The 15012-nt window shown below is 42.3% G+C and overlaps 1 protein-coding gene across 1 annotated transcript in view; it reads left to right on the top strand.

The window, feature by feature from the left end:
* Window positions 1–15012, top strand: part of IMPG2 (interphotoreceptor matrix proteoglycan 2) — a 99463-nt gene that overhangs the window by 66924 nt on the left and 17527 nt on the right. The window contains exons 10-11 of the mRNA XM_059688007.1: window positions 780–1024; window positions 6326–6411. Of these exons, the coding sequence (XP_059543990.1) occupies window positions 780–1024; window positions 6326–6411 (331 nt within the window). The remainder of the gene's footprint in view (window positions 1–779; window positions 1025–6325; window positions 6412–15012) is intronic.

Below are 15012 nucleotides of genomic sequence, written 5' to 3'. Positions count from 1 at the left end.
TCCCTCCGATACTTTTTCTTTAGATATGTTAATACCTCGATTAGGATGCAGTTCTCTTTTTATATTCAGACTAGAGGCCCTGTGCATGAGATTCGTGCACTGGAGGGGTCCCTCAGCCCAGCCTGTGTCCTCTCGCAGTCTGGGATCCCTCTCGCAGTCCAGGGCTCTTGCAGTTCGGGACCCCTCGCTCCTTACTGCCCGCCTGCAGTGGAGGGAGAGGCTCCTGCCACCACCACTTTGCTCGCCAGCCTTGAGTCCAGCTTCTGGCTGAGCAGCGCTCCCCCTGTGGGAGCGCACTGACCACCATGGGGCAGCTCCTGCATTGAGCATCTGCCCCTTGGTGGTCAGTGTGCATCATAGTGACCAGTCATTCCACCATTTGGTTGATTTGCATATTAGCCTTTTATTATATAGTATGACTATAGATTTCTGTTCATTTAGTAGGCACTGGGTACCCCTCTTTCCCAGGTACCATGCTGAACATTGGGGATAGAAACTCAAGAAGAGACTGAAAGGCAGTCACTGTAAACAAAATCTTTATACAAAACAACAAAGGCTATAATCAAGGAACATATAAGGATATATAAGTAAGTTAAGAGGAAGGATTTAATTTATTTTTATGCTCTGATTTGGGAATCATTTTGCTCCTACAGAACAGTGATGGAAACCATGCTTTCTGAGACTCTCCCTCTAGGTCTAATGCTTGTTCTCCTGGGTTCATAATCCTTCTTTTGTGCTTCCTTAGCAGGTCCTCATCTGTTCTCTCTTTTCATCCATAGTGGCACAGATGTTCACTATGCAGTTACTTTCAACGGAGAGGCCATCAGCAATACCACCTGGGACCTAATCAGCCTTCACTCCAACAAGGTGGAAAACCATGGTCTTGTGGAATTGGATGATAAGCCCACTGCTGTTTATACAATTAGTAACTTCAGAGATTATATTGCTGAGACACTGCATCACAATTTTTTGCTGGGCAACTCCTCTTTGAATCCAGATCCTGGCTCCCTTCAGCTCATCAACGGTGAGTTTCATAACAATCATGAAGTCCTCTATAGTTTTAGTTCCTTTTCTAGTATGCTCTGGTGAAATGAATTTCCCTAAATATGTGTGGTTCTGAGCATTCCCTAGACCAGTGGTTCTCAACCTTGGCTGCACATTAGAATCATCCCTGAGGCCCAGAAATCAGGATTTTGAAAAGATTCCCAGGTGATTCTAATGTGCAGTCAAGGTTGAGAACCTCTGCTCTAGACTGAACGAGATAGGAGCCATCCTAAGCTGATTGGAACGTTAGCCATGTACTACTTGGAATGGATTAATCAAGGGCTCTCTGGAATATTTGTAGATGGAAGGCCACTCTTTGTGGAGAACAGCATGATATTTAGAAATAGTTTAGAGCTATGGAAGCAAACTATAAGAAAAAGTCAAGAAGTACCTGGAAGTATGAACTGAAATAGGCTGTAGTGCTGCCCTGGCAACCAAGACATCAACTCTCCAGAGGCAGGTCAGCTGTAAAGGCTTAAAAGTCAGAGAGCAGAAGAGAAGGAGCAGCTCAGGGAAGCTGCTGGAAGACTCTGGGAAAAGAACTGTGACTAGGTGCTGGGCAGGATCCCACACTAAGTTTGAGTTCAGGCGGCTGTATTGGTCCAGTTATAACCCACAGTCAACAGGTGGATCTGGGGTCAGCCAGGAGGGGCTGACTACTCTGAGTTTGTTTGTTTATTTATTTATTTAATCCCCCCTCGAGGATATTTTTCCCCCCATTGATTTTTAGAGAGAGTGGAAGGAAGGGGGAGAGACAGAGAGAGTAACATCTATGTGAGAGAGACACATCGATTGGTTGCCTCCCGCACATGCCCTGCCTGGGCCAGGGATCGAACCTGTCAGTTTGTGGGCTGGTGCTCTAACCACTGAGAAACTGGCTAGGGTGGACTACTCTGAGTTTGAGTGACCTAGTCAGGAGTGACCTAGTCAACCTGGGACAGAGCTTGCTGAGTCCAGAGCTTAATGCATCAGGGACGTGGTGCCCTGTTAACTTGCTACTTCCTTTTACTTCTCCACAGTTTCTTCACTTGGTAGTTGAACTTTTAAAATGTCCAGAGTATATTTTATTGAAGCAACCCCCATAGGAGGAGTACCAGCTGCTAAGGAGGAAAATCCACAAGTGGGAGGCAATACTAATCACGATGCATGTTTACAGCCTCTCCAACTGCTACATGACCCGAGGGGAAAAGAAGCCTCTATATTTTTAGGCAGCTACCACCTAGGCCCCGTGTGTGTGTGTGTGTGTGTGTGTGTGTGTGTGTGTGTGTGTGTACAAAATAAAGCAGACACAGGGAGAAAAAGAAAAGAGAGAAAACCTTTTAACAAAATTTTACTCTGTATAATATACGTCCTTATTTCCTAAATAAGATATTTTTTGCTCTGGCTGGGTAGTTCAGTTGTTTAGAGCATTGTTCCCATATGCCAAGGTTGCGCATTTGATCCTGATTAGGGTGCATTAAAGAAGCAACCCAGTTTTCAAAGGTACTTTCTGCTATAAAGGAAATAGTTTTGCATAATTTTCTCCATTGTTAGCATCAATGCATAAATAAGTGGAACAATCGATCAATGTTACTCTCTCTCCCAAATCAATAAAAAAAAAAAAACCCCACAAAAAAAAAAGATATTTTTTGAGGAACTAAGCTAAAACTTTGAATTCTGTTTCAATAAAATAATTGAAAAAATAGGCTGCTGAACTGATGTCTCTTCAATGAACCAGTTTGCTGAGACAGGGCCACAGAGTAGCCTCGACTTTATTTGGGTTACATAGGACTTTTTAAAAAAATATTTAAGAATATATTTTATTCTTAAATACATTCTGAGAAGCTACATTCTTCTTCTTCTTTTTTAAAAATCCTCACTTGAGGATATTTTCCTATTAATTTTTAGAGTGAGTGGGAGAGGGAAGACAGAGAGAAATATTGATGTGAGAGAAACACATCAATTGGTTGCCTCCTGCATGAGACCCGACCAGGGCCCGGGTGGAGGAGGAGCCTGCAACCAAGGTATGTGCCTTTGACAGTAATCGAACCCAGGACCCTTTGGTCTGCAGGTTGATGGTCTATCCACTGAACTAAACCAGCTAGGGCTGAGTTCTTCAATGGGGACAAATAAAATAGCTGAACATTTTATCTTTTTTATTGTTTAAAGTGTTACATATGTCTTCTTCCCCCCCACCCCCCCATTGACAACCACACTGGTCACTCCCACCCCTGAGGGCATGCCACCACTGCCCCAGTGTCTGTGTCCATCGGTTATGCTAATATGTATGCATACAAGTCCTTTGGTTGATCCCAAACCTCCTCTTCCCCTGCTATTTGTCTCCGGATCTATTTTTGTTCAGTTTATGTTGATTATTATATCCCACATATGAGTGAGATCATGTGATATTTATCTTTCTCTGACTGGCTTATTTCGCTTAGCATAACGCTCTCCAGTTCCATCCATACTGTTGCAAATGGTAAAAGTTCCTTCTTTTCCCCCCCCCCTCTTTTGATAGTTTTTTTTTCTTTATTGATTAAGGTATTACATATGTGTCCTTATCCCCTCCATTGCCCTCCCAACCCCCCATCCCCCAACCCTGCTCATGCCCTCACCCCTCTGGTGTCTGTGTCCATTGTTTAGGCTTATATGCATGCATACAAGTCCTTTAGTTGATCTCTCCCCCTTACACCCACCCTCCCCTGTCTTCCCTCTGGGGTTTGAGCATCTGATCAATGCTTATCTGTCTTTGGATCTGTTTTTGTTCATCAGTTTATGTTCTTCATTATATTCTACAAATGAGTGAGATCATGTGATATTTTTCTTTCATTGACTGGCTTATTTCACTTAGCATAATGCTCTCCAGTTCCATCCATGCTGTTGCAAATGGTAAGAATACCTTCTTTTTTACAGCAGCATTGTGCAGATGTACCACAATTTTCTAATCCACTCATCTACTCATGGGCACTTAGGCTGTTTCCAAATCTTAACTATTGTAAATTGTGCTGCTATGAACATAGGGGTGCATATGTCCTCTCTGATTGGTGTTTCTGATTTCTTGGGATATAGTCATAGAAGTGTGGATTACTGGGTCAAATGGGGGTTCCGTTTATAATTTTTTGAGGAAACTCCATACTGTTTTCTTGCTGGTGGTATGAAGACTGGTGCAGCCACTATAGATGGACATTTCTTTTTTTTTTTTTTTATTGCTTAAAGTATTACAAAGGGTATTACATATGTATCCATTTTATCCCCCCGCCCTACACAGTCCCATAGCCTCCCCTATCACCCAGTGTCTTATGTCCATTGGTTATGCTTATATGCATGCATACAAGTCCTTTAGTTGATCTCTTACCCCCCTACCTCCTGCCCCCCAACCCTCCCGGCCTTCCCGCTGCAGTTTGACAATCTGTTTGAGGCAGCTCTGCCTCTGTATCTATTATTGTTCAAAAGTTTAGAATGGTCTCTATTGTCCATGAATGAGTGAGATCATGTGGTATTTTTCCTTTATTGACTGGCTTATTTCACTTAGCATAATGCTCTCCAGTTCCATCCATGACGTTGCAAATGGTAAGAGTTCCTTCCTTTTTACAGCAGCATAGTATTCCATCGTGTAGATGTACCACAGTTTTCTAATCCATTCTAGATGGACATTTCAATTACTCAGATTTTTGTCCCTAAAATCTATTTCTATTGTCATGACAACTTCAGAGTTCTGAATGGCATAGCTTTCTAGGAAACTTGGTCATAATCTCATAAGATATGTTCATCTTGATTTTCTAGAGCTTATTGTCCATAGAAGACAAGATAACTGTATACAAACTGAAAAAGGTTTTGGAAAATATTTAAACCAAATAGGATTTTTTGCTTCTGATTAATTCCTGTATGTCAGGCCAGTAAGAACAGGTGAATAACGAGAGATTCTGCTTTTGTTTTTGATTTATACACTAGCTCACCTTCCTGGCAAACCCTTCTTTTCCCTCTCCCATTTCGGGAAAATTAATTTATACTTTGTCTATATATATGTGTGTGTGTGTGTGTGTGTGTGTGTGTGTGTGTGTATGTGTATATATATAGTAGAGACCCAGTGCACGAATTCGTGTATGGATGGGATCCCTTGGGGTGACCTGCGGAGATCAGGCCCCAGCTCATGTTCCCAGCCTCAAAGCCCCGCAGCCCCACCTGGCGCCCTGCAGCCCCACCTGGCACCCCGCCTTGGCCTGGCGCTGCCCCCTCACCTGCTCCACCATCCTGCCTGCGGGGTGCTTGGGGCCAGGGCCCCCGCCCAGCTCCTCAGTGCCTGGGAGCCGGGTGGCAGCCCCGCCTCCTGCCGCTGCTGCTGGTCGCTGTCTACAAGGTGATTGGTGGGGCAATTGGGCCCTGCTCACATCTGTCTTGTCCTGCTCCACCTGCTCCAACATCCCACCATGGTCCCGCTCTCATCAGGGCCTATTGGGGCAGGCAGCGCTTCCATGCCGCCCGCTGCCAGTGCTGCATAACCGACGCCTGCCATGTTCCACGTCGCCCCTTGGCGGTCAGCGCATGTCATAGTGAGTGGCTGAACTCCTGGTCTCCTGGTAGAAAGGACTGCCTGAGGGGACAATTTACATATTAGGCTTTTATTATATAGGATATTGTGTGTGTGTGTGTGTGTGTGTGTGTGTGTGTCCCTCATGAATTTATCTCTGACATATGAAATACTTCCACAGGAGAAACTTAGCCTTATTAATATTTATAGCCTTCACTTCATCAAAGTCTGTAGTAACTAGTAAGGGTTCAGTAAATTTTTGTTGAATTAAATTATACAATCTACTCTCTTTAATATTGGTATAGTGATAAACTCTCTGGTCTCCTAGTCCATTTTTCAAAGGTACTTTCTGCAAGAAAGGAAATAGTTTTGCATAATTTTCTCTTTTGTTAGCATCAATCAAATGAGTTGGAGTTTCAGTTCAACTTTCTTATCAAAATGGAAAAAAAAATCAATTTTAACAACAACTGCTTCACAGGAATCTTAAAAAGAGTGAAAACTACTTCAGAAAGAAAAAGAAATAATATAGGAGTGTCCTAAATGTCATAATGGGAAGAACATTTATTTTATGCTAGAGTCTCTTAATTCAGACAGATGGTGCTAATGTAAGTAAAATATCTGAATAAAGTTGCAAGCATTTTCTAAGCAAGTCTCCCTTATCTGTTCTGCTGAAATCTAAACTGTAAAAAGGAAAAACGTGGTATTTAGTTGTCCCTAAACCTCAAGTACAATAGTGTCTCAATTAAAAATGTTCCTGAATATTGTTTTCTTTAGTGAGAGGAGTTTTTCTTCCCCCCACTGAAGACCCGGTTTGGAAGCCCCAAAGTGCAGGTCTTCCGGCAACTCCACCATCTGTTCTGGTACGTGTGTTTCTACATTATATTCCTAGAACCAGGCCCTCAAGCTTCTTCTCTTCTTTGCACACTCCCCTGCTTACTTTGGCATCACGGATTTCCCAAATATTCTCTTACCTCATCCCTGGGACATTATTCTTAGTTGTCAGCTCTTGGGTCCCAAGTATTGGGTTAGAAAATGTAAACTTTCTGCAGCGCTTAAATGAAATCCACACCTTCGGCACTGCCAAACTCCACACATGGAAGAAAACTTATTTATGGCTCATACTTGTTTGGATATAATTAAGCTCTAAGTGCCCATTGAGTTGCTCTCTAAAAGATACACGGAACTAGTTTTTATAGTCAAGACTATAAAGTGATGTACATGGGTACAGAGTATAGATAGATTTTTGTTCTAAGGGTTGTATTGAAGAAATAGTGGTGGGCAAACTTTTTGACTCGAGGGCCACAATGAGTTCTTAAACTGGACCGGAGGGCCGGAACAAAAGCATGGATGGAGTGTTTGTGTGAACTAATATAAATTCAAAGTAAACATCATTACATAAAAGGTTATGGTCTTTTTTTTCAATAGTTTTATTCATTTCAAACAGGCCGGATCCGGCCCGCGGGCTGTAGTTTGCCCACGGCTGGTTTAGACTCTACAATGTAAAGAGCAATATGTGTATGAAAATGAGAGAAGGAAGAGTAAAAACATTGGCTAGCTGACAAGTGACAGGGACTCTAAATCAGGCCTCCTTTTAACTTGGGCTAAAAACAACAGGATTCACCCTGGCTGGTTTGGCTCAGTGGATAGAGTGTCGGCCTGCAGACTGAAGGGTTCCAGGTTCGATTCCGGTTGAGGGCATGTGCCTTGGTTGTGGGCACATCCCCAGTAGAGGGTGTGCAGGAGGCAGCTGATCGATGTTTCTCTCTCATCGATGCTCCTAACTCTCTATCCCTCTCCCATCCTCTCTGTGAAAAATCAATAAAATATATCTTTAAAAAACAACAACAAAAAACAGCAGGATTTGTACAGAAACAGCATATAATGGACTTTCCTTTTTGTTCTTACCACCCAACTCCCCTGGCACGCCTCTACCCGCTCCAAGCCACTACTTGCCACTTTATAGGGAGGCACCCAGGAGAAAAGACAGTGGCTTCCTCAGGTGCAGTGAAAACAACAATGACAACAGCCCAATCACAACCACACTAGACGCTCACCTGTCTAAAAGGAGCACATGGTCTTTTCTTTTTTGGTTGATCCTCATCCACGGGTATATATATATTTTTTCCACTGATTTTTAGAGTGGAAGGGAGGGGAGGAGGAGGAGAGAGAGAGGAAGAGAGAGAGAAAGGAAACATAGATGTGAGAGAGACACATTGATTGGTTGACTGGGACCAGATCAGACCTGCAACCCAGGTACATGCCCTTGACCCAGAATTGAACCCAAGACTCTTTGGTGCACGGGCTGACTCTCTAATCACTGAGCACACCAGCCAGGGCGAGCACATGACCTTCTATTATCACTTAGATGCAGGAGGGAGACTCCCTTCCACAGGGATTGGCATCAGATATTACATTCACTTGGTGCTTATTTATTCATCTGTTCATTCTTTCAAATTTATTTATTTTGTGCTTTTAATGTGCCAAGTGCTGAGAAAACTGAGATGAATAAGGTGTGGCCTTGCCTACAAGAAGTTTCCAGTCTGGCGGTAGTAGAGAGACTTCTACACAAATAAAGTGACGCTATCCTAGAAGTCCCTCCAGGGTGCACTGGCGGGGAGTGGTGAGTCACTGTGAACATGGTACACTAGTCTTCATTTCTGCTAATCACATCCATCTCGGGGCTTCTCTAAACACAGGAGATCTGCGGTGGTATTTTAGACTAGAGGCCTGGTGCATGAAGTTCATGCACTGCGAGGGGTCCCTCTCGCAGCCTGAGACCCCTCGGTGGACATCTGTCTCCCAATTTGGGATCCCTCTTGCCGTCTGGGACCCCTCACTCCTTACTGCCTGCCTGCTCGCAGCTCCTTAGTGCTCCTGCAGAGGTGGGAGAGGCTCCCGCCACCGCCACTGTGCTCGCCAGCTGTGAGCCTGGCTTCTGGCTGAGCAGCACTCCCCCTGTGGGAGTGCATTGACCACTAGGGGGAAGCTCCTGAGTTGAGCGTCTGCCCCCTGGTGGTCAGTGTGCATCATAGCGACTGGTTGTTCTACCGTTCAGTTGATTTGCATATTAGGGTTTTATTATATAAGATAGTATAAAGACAAGAACTTCCGTTTAAGCCAGGGGTTGCAAACCAGAGACCAGATGCTGAATTCAGATATAGGCATGTACTTTGGGGCCAAATGAAAACAACAACAACACACATCCAAAATTTAAAAAAACAGGAGATTTTTGCATAGAAATGCTGATTTCTAACTTCTTTTAAAGGCCAGGAATATCTGGTATCGTTAATTTCATATTTCCTTGTGGCAGAAAGTGGCTAGAGCATGGCTGGAAGGGGCTGCCCCTTTAATGATGCAGCACTGACTACTGGGGCTTATTTGTGTTACCTGGTATGTGATTCAATTTGCATTTACACCAACTCCTTAGTTTTTTTTAACAGTGATAACTGTAGGGTAGTCATTAACAATTTGAGGAAAAAGTGTTAATAGATGATAATAAAACATGAAAAAAAAGATTAATTAGAAGTATCTGGTTATTGCTTCTTTTTTCTGGATTTCTCTTTGGCAAACTGTTAATGAGATTTTAAATTTTATTTATTTACTTATTTATTTTACCAAATTTGATTTTTAGAAATTATTTTAAACGTAAGAGTGTTGGGATATTGAATTTGATGTGTTTGGCAGTCTGAATTGGAAAATTACTGCACAGTATGCTTTCCATAGCAGTAGCAGGCTTTTCATTTGGCATCAGCAGAAGTGAAACTGGCCAATATAATATTAAACTTGTTAATATACTACATTGAACTAAAAGAAGAATTCACGAGTTGAATGTGTTACTATGGGGGCATTTATCCATATAAAAATAAATGAAGTGCTATTCCTGGCAGGTATGTGTTCACCTTTCAAAATGTATGAGAGAGATTCATTGCCATGCCATGTTTTTTTGGGGGGAAGGGTACGTATTTGGAATAGATGGCCATCCTTCTTTATTTAAAAAGTTGAGTTGTTTACTTCCACATTTTATGTTTCTTACTTGTGACAGTTTTTATTAAAGATGTTGTGTATTGTTTTACTTTTAATTTTTATGAGATGAAAAGCCATTTCGTTTATAGAAATCTATGTATTGCTTGAGGATTTCTTTTTCATTGATAATTCAGCTGCTCTCCTAACGTGTGTCAAGTCATAGGCTCTGTTTGATAAAACTCAATTTCTTAAGTACCAGTTAAAGGGTTTAAGACATCTTACTCAGAATTTTGAAAATGCAGATTTAGAATATGCATGGATCTAAATATACCTAACTCAGCTGAAAGTATGAGTGGCTTTAACACATCTCTAGATGTGACTTTAGATAATTAAGAGGAGAAAAAGTGAATTCCCTGGTATGGTATGACTCTCATCATCATCACTACTTTTTTTGAGGAACAGAACTTGGTATTGAGCAAATGGCCTTTTTACTTTTGCCTGAATGCCTATATGGCTTTAGATACTAGAAGAAGAAATGGGGAAGGAAAAACTTTTCTTTTATACGAACAGCCTCCATGTTCACACATAGAAGACAATTAAATATTAAAAATGGTCTCTCGGAGAAACTAAGATGGCGGCATAGATAAACACCGGGAAATTGTCGCCTCACACAACAATTGAAGAATGCCGCAAGGGTCAGAGCAAACATCGTCCAGAACAACAGGAAGGCTGGCTGAGTGTAATTTCTACAACTAGAAGAAAACAGGGGCACGCTGAGAGCCAGCGGAGCTGCGGAGGTGAAGTGCAGAGGTACTGCGGCTCGCGCGCGCGGAAAGAGGGTGGCGCCTGAGGACGCGGCTGTCTTTTTGAATCACAAGCTCCCGACTGCTCTGAACTCCGGTTCCAGCGGGTCTCTGGGGACCCAGGGCTCATACAGGGAGAGGCTGGTCTGTCAGGCGGCAGCGGGCGAACTTGAGGGCGGCTTTCCCTCAGAGGTGCTTGCAGCCGTTACCGGGACACTGAGACGCGCGGCTCCAGGCGCGGAGAATCACCATAGCTGCTTTCACCGCCCTTTGACTCCCTGAGACCCTGCCCCACCCAGGCTGCGGCAGAGGCTTTTGCATGTGAATGTACCTAACTACAGCCCAGCCAGGCAGACCCGGAACTTCCAAGAGAAGGCCCAAGGCCCAGCAGCAGCTTGCATTGCTTCACAGCTGAGCCTCTAAGTGGCTCCTGCTGTGTGGCCTCAGGCAGGGGCTGAATTAGCACCTCCTTAGATCCAGGAGCCACTCTACCCAGTGGTCAGAGGGGGACCATTCTCCCACTTCAGACACAGCTGATTCCCACAGCCAATTGGCCTGGAGGTCAATTCCTCCCAGTGATCCTACAACAACCAAGGCACCAAGAGTGCACCAAGAGTGTCTACCCCAGGTAACTGGGGAGGCTGAGCCACTGGGCCCTACAGGATACCTGGCGTGCAGGGCCACTCTATCAACACAGGGAAGCAGCCAAAATGCGGAGACAAAGAAAAAGGTCACAAATGGCAGAAACGGAGGAAAGCAAACGACTGGATATAGAGTTCAAGGCCACGTTTATAAGGTTTTTCAAGAATTTTATGGAAACCGCCGATAAATTTAATGAATCCCTCAAGGAGTATAGTGAGACCATGGAGGACATGAAAAAGGACCAACTAGAAATTAAGCATACACTGACTGAAATAAAGAATAATTTACAGAGATCCAACAGCAGACAAGAGGATCCCAAGAATCAAGTCAAAGATTTGAAATACAAAGAAACAAAAAATACCCAACCGAAAAAGAAAAAAGAAAAGAGATTCAAAAAATATGAAGATAGTGTAAGGAACCTCTGGGACAACTTCAAGCGTACCAACATCAGAATTATAGGGGTACCAGAAGTAGAGAGAGGGCAAGATATTGAAAACCTATTTGAAGAAATAATGACAGAAAAATTCCCCTACCTGGTGAAAGAAATGGACTTACAAGTCCAGGAAGCGCAGAGAACCCCAAACAAAAGGAATCCAAAGAGGACCACACCAAGACACATCATAATTAAAATGCCAAGAGCAAAAGATAAAGAGAGAATCTTAAAAGCAGCAAGAGAAAGACAGTCAGTTACCTACAAGGGAGTACCCATTCGACTGTCAGCTGATTTCTCAACAGAAACCATGCAGGCCAGAAGAGAGTGGCAAGAAATATTCAAAGAGATGAATAGCAAGAACCTGCAACCAAGATTACTTTATCCAGCAAAGCTATCATTCAGAATGGAAGGTCAGATAAAGAGCTTCACGGATAAGAAAAAGCTAAAGGAGTTCATCACCACCAAACCAGCATTATATGAAATGCTGAAAGATATTCTTTAAGAAGAGGAAGAAGAAAAAGGAACTCTTACCATTTGCCACAGCATGGATGGAACTGGAGAGCGGATAAATACCACAGGATCTCACTCATTTGTGGAATATAATGAACAACATAAACTGATGAACAAGGACTGATCCAGAGACGGAGAGGCATTGATTGGACTGTCGGGCCTTGGAGGGAAGGTAGGGGAGGGTGGGGGCAAGGGGGAAAGATCAACCAAAGGACTTATATGCAAGCATATAGGCCTAACCAATGGACACGGACAACGGGGGGGTGAGGGGATGAGCAGGGGGGGGGGTAGAGGGTACACATATGTAATATCTTAATCAATAAAAAATATTAAAAGAAAAAAAAAGAAATAAAATATCATATGTAATGAAAAAAAAAAAATGGTCTCTCCCCATCCCGTGTTCACCTGGGTCTTATACACCTGTGCACATGTGCCAACTTGAATGAGAGTGAACTGCCCAGTCAGTTGGTTCTAGTTCCTCCTCTGGGAATCCTTTCACCCTCTGGGGATATACACTTGTATATCTCTCAGTGAATAGTCAGATATAGTGGGCAAAGCACTGGGATTGAGACCTCTAGAAATTCACAATCTAGTTCTGATCTTTTCTCTATGTTTTGTGACCATAGGCCAGCGGTTCTCAACCTGTGGGTCGCGACCCCTTTGGGGGTCGAACGACCCTTTTCTCAGGGGTCGCCTAAGACCATCGGAAAACACATATATAATTACATATTGTTTTTGTGATTAATCACTATGCTTTAATTATGCTCAATTTGTAACAATGAAAATACATCCTGCATATCAGATATTTACATTACGATTCATAACAGTAGCAACATTACAGTTATGAAGTAGCAACGAAAATAATTTTATGGTTGGGGGTCACCACAACATGAGGACCTGTATTAAAGGGTCGCGGCATTAGGAAGGTTGAGAACCACTGCCGTAGGCATTTCACTCTTATGAAGCTCAGTTCCTTATCTTTAACAGGCAAGGGTGGACTACATGATTCTCAAGAGTCCTCCTAGTCGAAAACTTGGTACTTTATGTTCATGCATATGCACATGCTCAGGCCCCTTTTCCAACATAAGGTGTTTATAAACCAAAGGATGGCCTTATAAAGTGCCCAGGCCTCTGGCAAGAGAAAAGCTGGTATTGCTACTTATTTAGTTTTCTTCCACATTGTGGACTTCAATTTGTTGTCTTTTTATTTATCAGAAATTGAATTCTTATTCTCTTCATCTGGTTCACCCTCTCTCCCTGCCCAGCTTTATTGAGATATAATCAATACATGATATTGTACAAATTTAAGGTGTACAGTGTGAAGATTTGATGTTTATTGTGAAATGCTTACCACAATAGGGTTAGTTAACCCCTCCATCACATAATTACTTTCTTTTTTGGAGGGTGTGAACATTTAAAATGTACTCTCTAGGCAATTTTCAAGTATATAACACATAACTATAGTCACCATGTTGTACATTGGGTACCCAGAACTTATCTTGTAACTATAAGTTTGTACATACAATTTGACAAGTTTGTTGAGAATTTTTCTTATCATGAAAGGATTTTTCACTTTGTCAAATGTTTTTTCTGCATATATTGAGATGATCATATGATTTTTTATCCTTCATTCTACTAATGTGGTATATCACATTTATTATTTTTATTATAATGTATAGTATATACTAGTATGATAAACACATTTTTGTTGTTCTATGTATATTAGCTTATAGTTTTCTTGTAATGTCTTTGTATGGTTTTCTTATCAGGGTAATACTGGCTTTGTAAAATGAGTTTGGGAGTATCATCTCCTGTTCAATTTTTTTGGGAGAGTTTAAGAAGGATTGACATTAATTCTTCTTTAACTATTTGGTAGAGTTCACTGGTGAAACCTCTGGTTCTGGGCTTTTCTTTGTTGGGAGGGTTTTTGTTAAATTTAAACTCTTTACTAGTAATTGATCTGCTTTTATTTTCTATTTATTTTCTTTTTTACAAAGGGCCTGCATGCATTGGTAAACCAGCCCAATTGCTTATTTGCTTATTAAAATTTAAAAAATATATATATTTTTACTGATTTCAGAGAGGAAGGCAGAGGGAGAGAGAGAGAAACATCAATATTGAGAGAGAATCATTGGTCATCTGCCTCCTGCATGCCCCCTACTGGGGATCAAGCACGCAACCCACATGTGCCCTTAACCAGAATACTAGTAGAATCTGGGTTAGGGTTAGGGTTAGGGTCAGAGTCAGGGTTAGGGTCTGGGTTAGGGTTAGGGTTAGGGTTAGGTTAGGGTCAGGGTCAGGGTCAGGGTTTAGGGTTTAGGGTTTAGGGTTAGGGTTAAGGTTAGAGTTAGGGTCAGGGTCAGGGTCAGGGTCAGGGTCAGCCTCCCAGTGCAGAGAGCAGAGAAGAGGAGGATCTAGGGTGGTGGCAAATAAAGAATAACCAGCATGGTGACACACTTAAAGTAGGATCCAATTAAAGGAGCATGGACAAGGTAGGAAGTGATGGTGTCTTTCCACAAAAGAAAATTAGTTTACTTGACAGTTTACTTAGCCTTTTTCAGTTTAGGAATTGTAGATGAAACTGAGGGTGTCTCTATATATACCCAATGACCTACTGTTGTTATCTCTCCAGTTCATTTGTCACTGGAAAAAGGCTTAAATTAGGACATGCCCAGTGATTTCTTTCCTTGTGATTGGGAGAGCATGCTGTCTAAAGATTCCTCACACAGACCCTGGAGGGAAAGAAAAGGGGAGAGAATGTAGGCAAAACATAAAGGACTAGTTAGGTCATGACATTGGGTTGAATCTCTCCATAGACCAGTAGGTTCTGTTTTATTTAATGGCCATAGATTGAACTGTAGTTAGTCACCTTAAAATTGTGTGCTTTCGTTTAAAAAGCTTCTGAGGCTCGCGAGTGTATGCCAGTGAAAATTTATTACCACTGGTAGAGATCTCTTGGATGAGGAGGAAGGTGTCATAGACAGAGTTTCTTATTCTTAGTTTTCTGGACTTCATTTTTTTTATAGCTATACCATGCATTCTAGTCTTCAGTAAGGTTTATATGAGTGGGACATTTCTTAGAGGTTTCAGTTAATGAGAAATGTAACAAT

This window comes from Myotis daubentonii, chromosome 3 (assembly GCF_963259705.1).
Source record: "Myotis daubentonii chromosome 3, mMyoDau2.1, whole genome shotgun sequence".
Taxonomy (NCBI): domain Eukaryota; kingdom Metazoa; phylum Chordata; class Mammalia; order Chiroptera; family Vespertilionidae; genus Myotis; species Myotis daubentonii.
The sequence above is the reverse complement of the archived record's forward strand: the minus strand, read 5'-3'. Positions and strand labels throughout refer to the sequence as shown.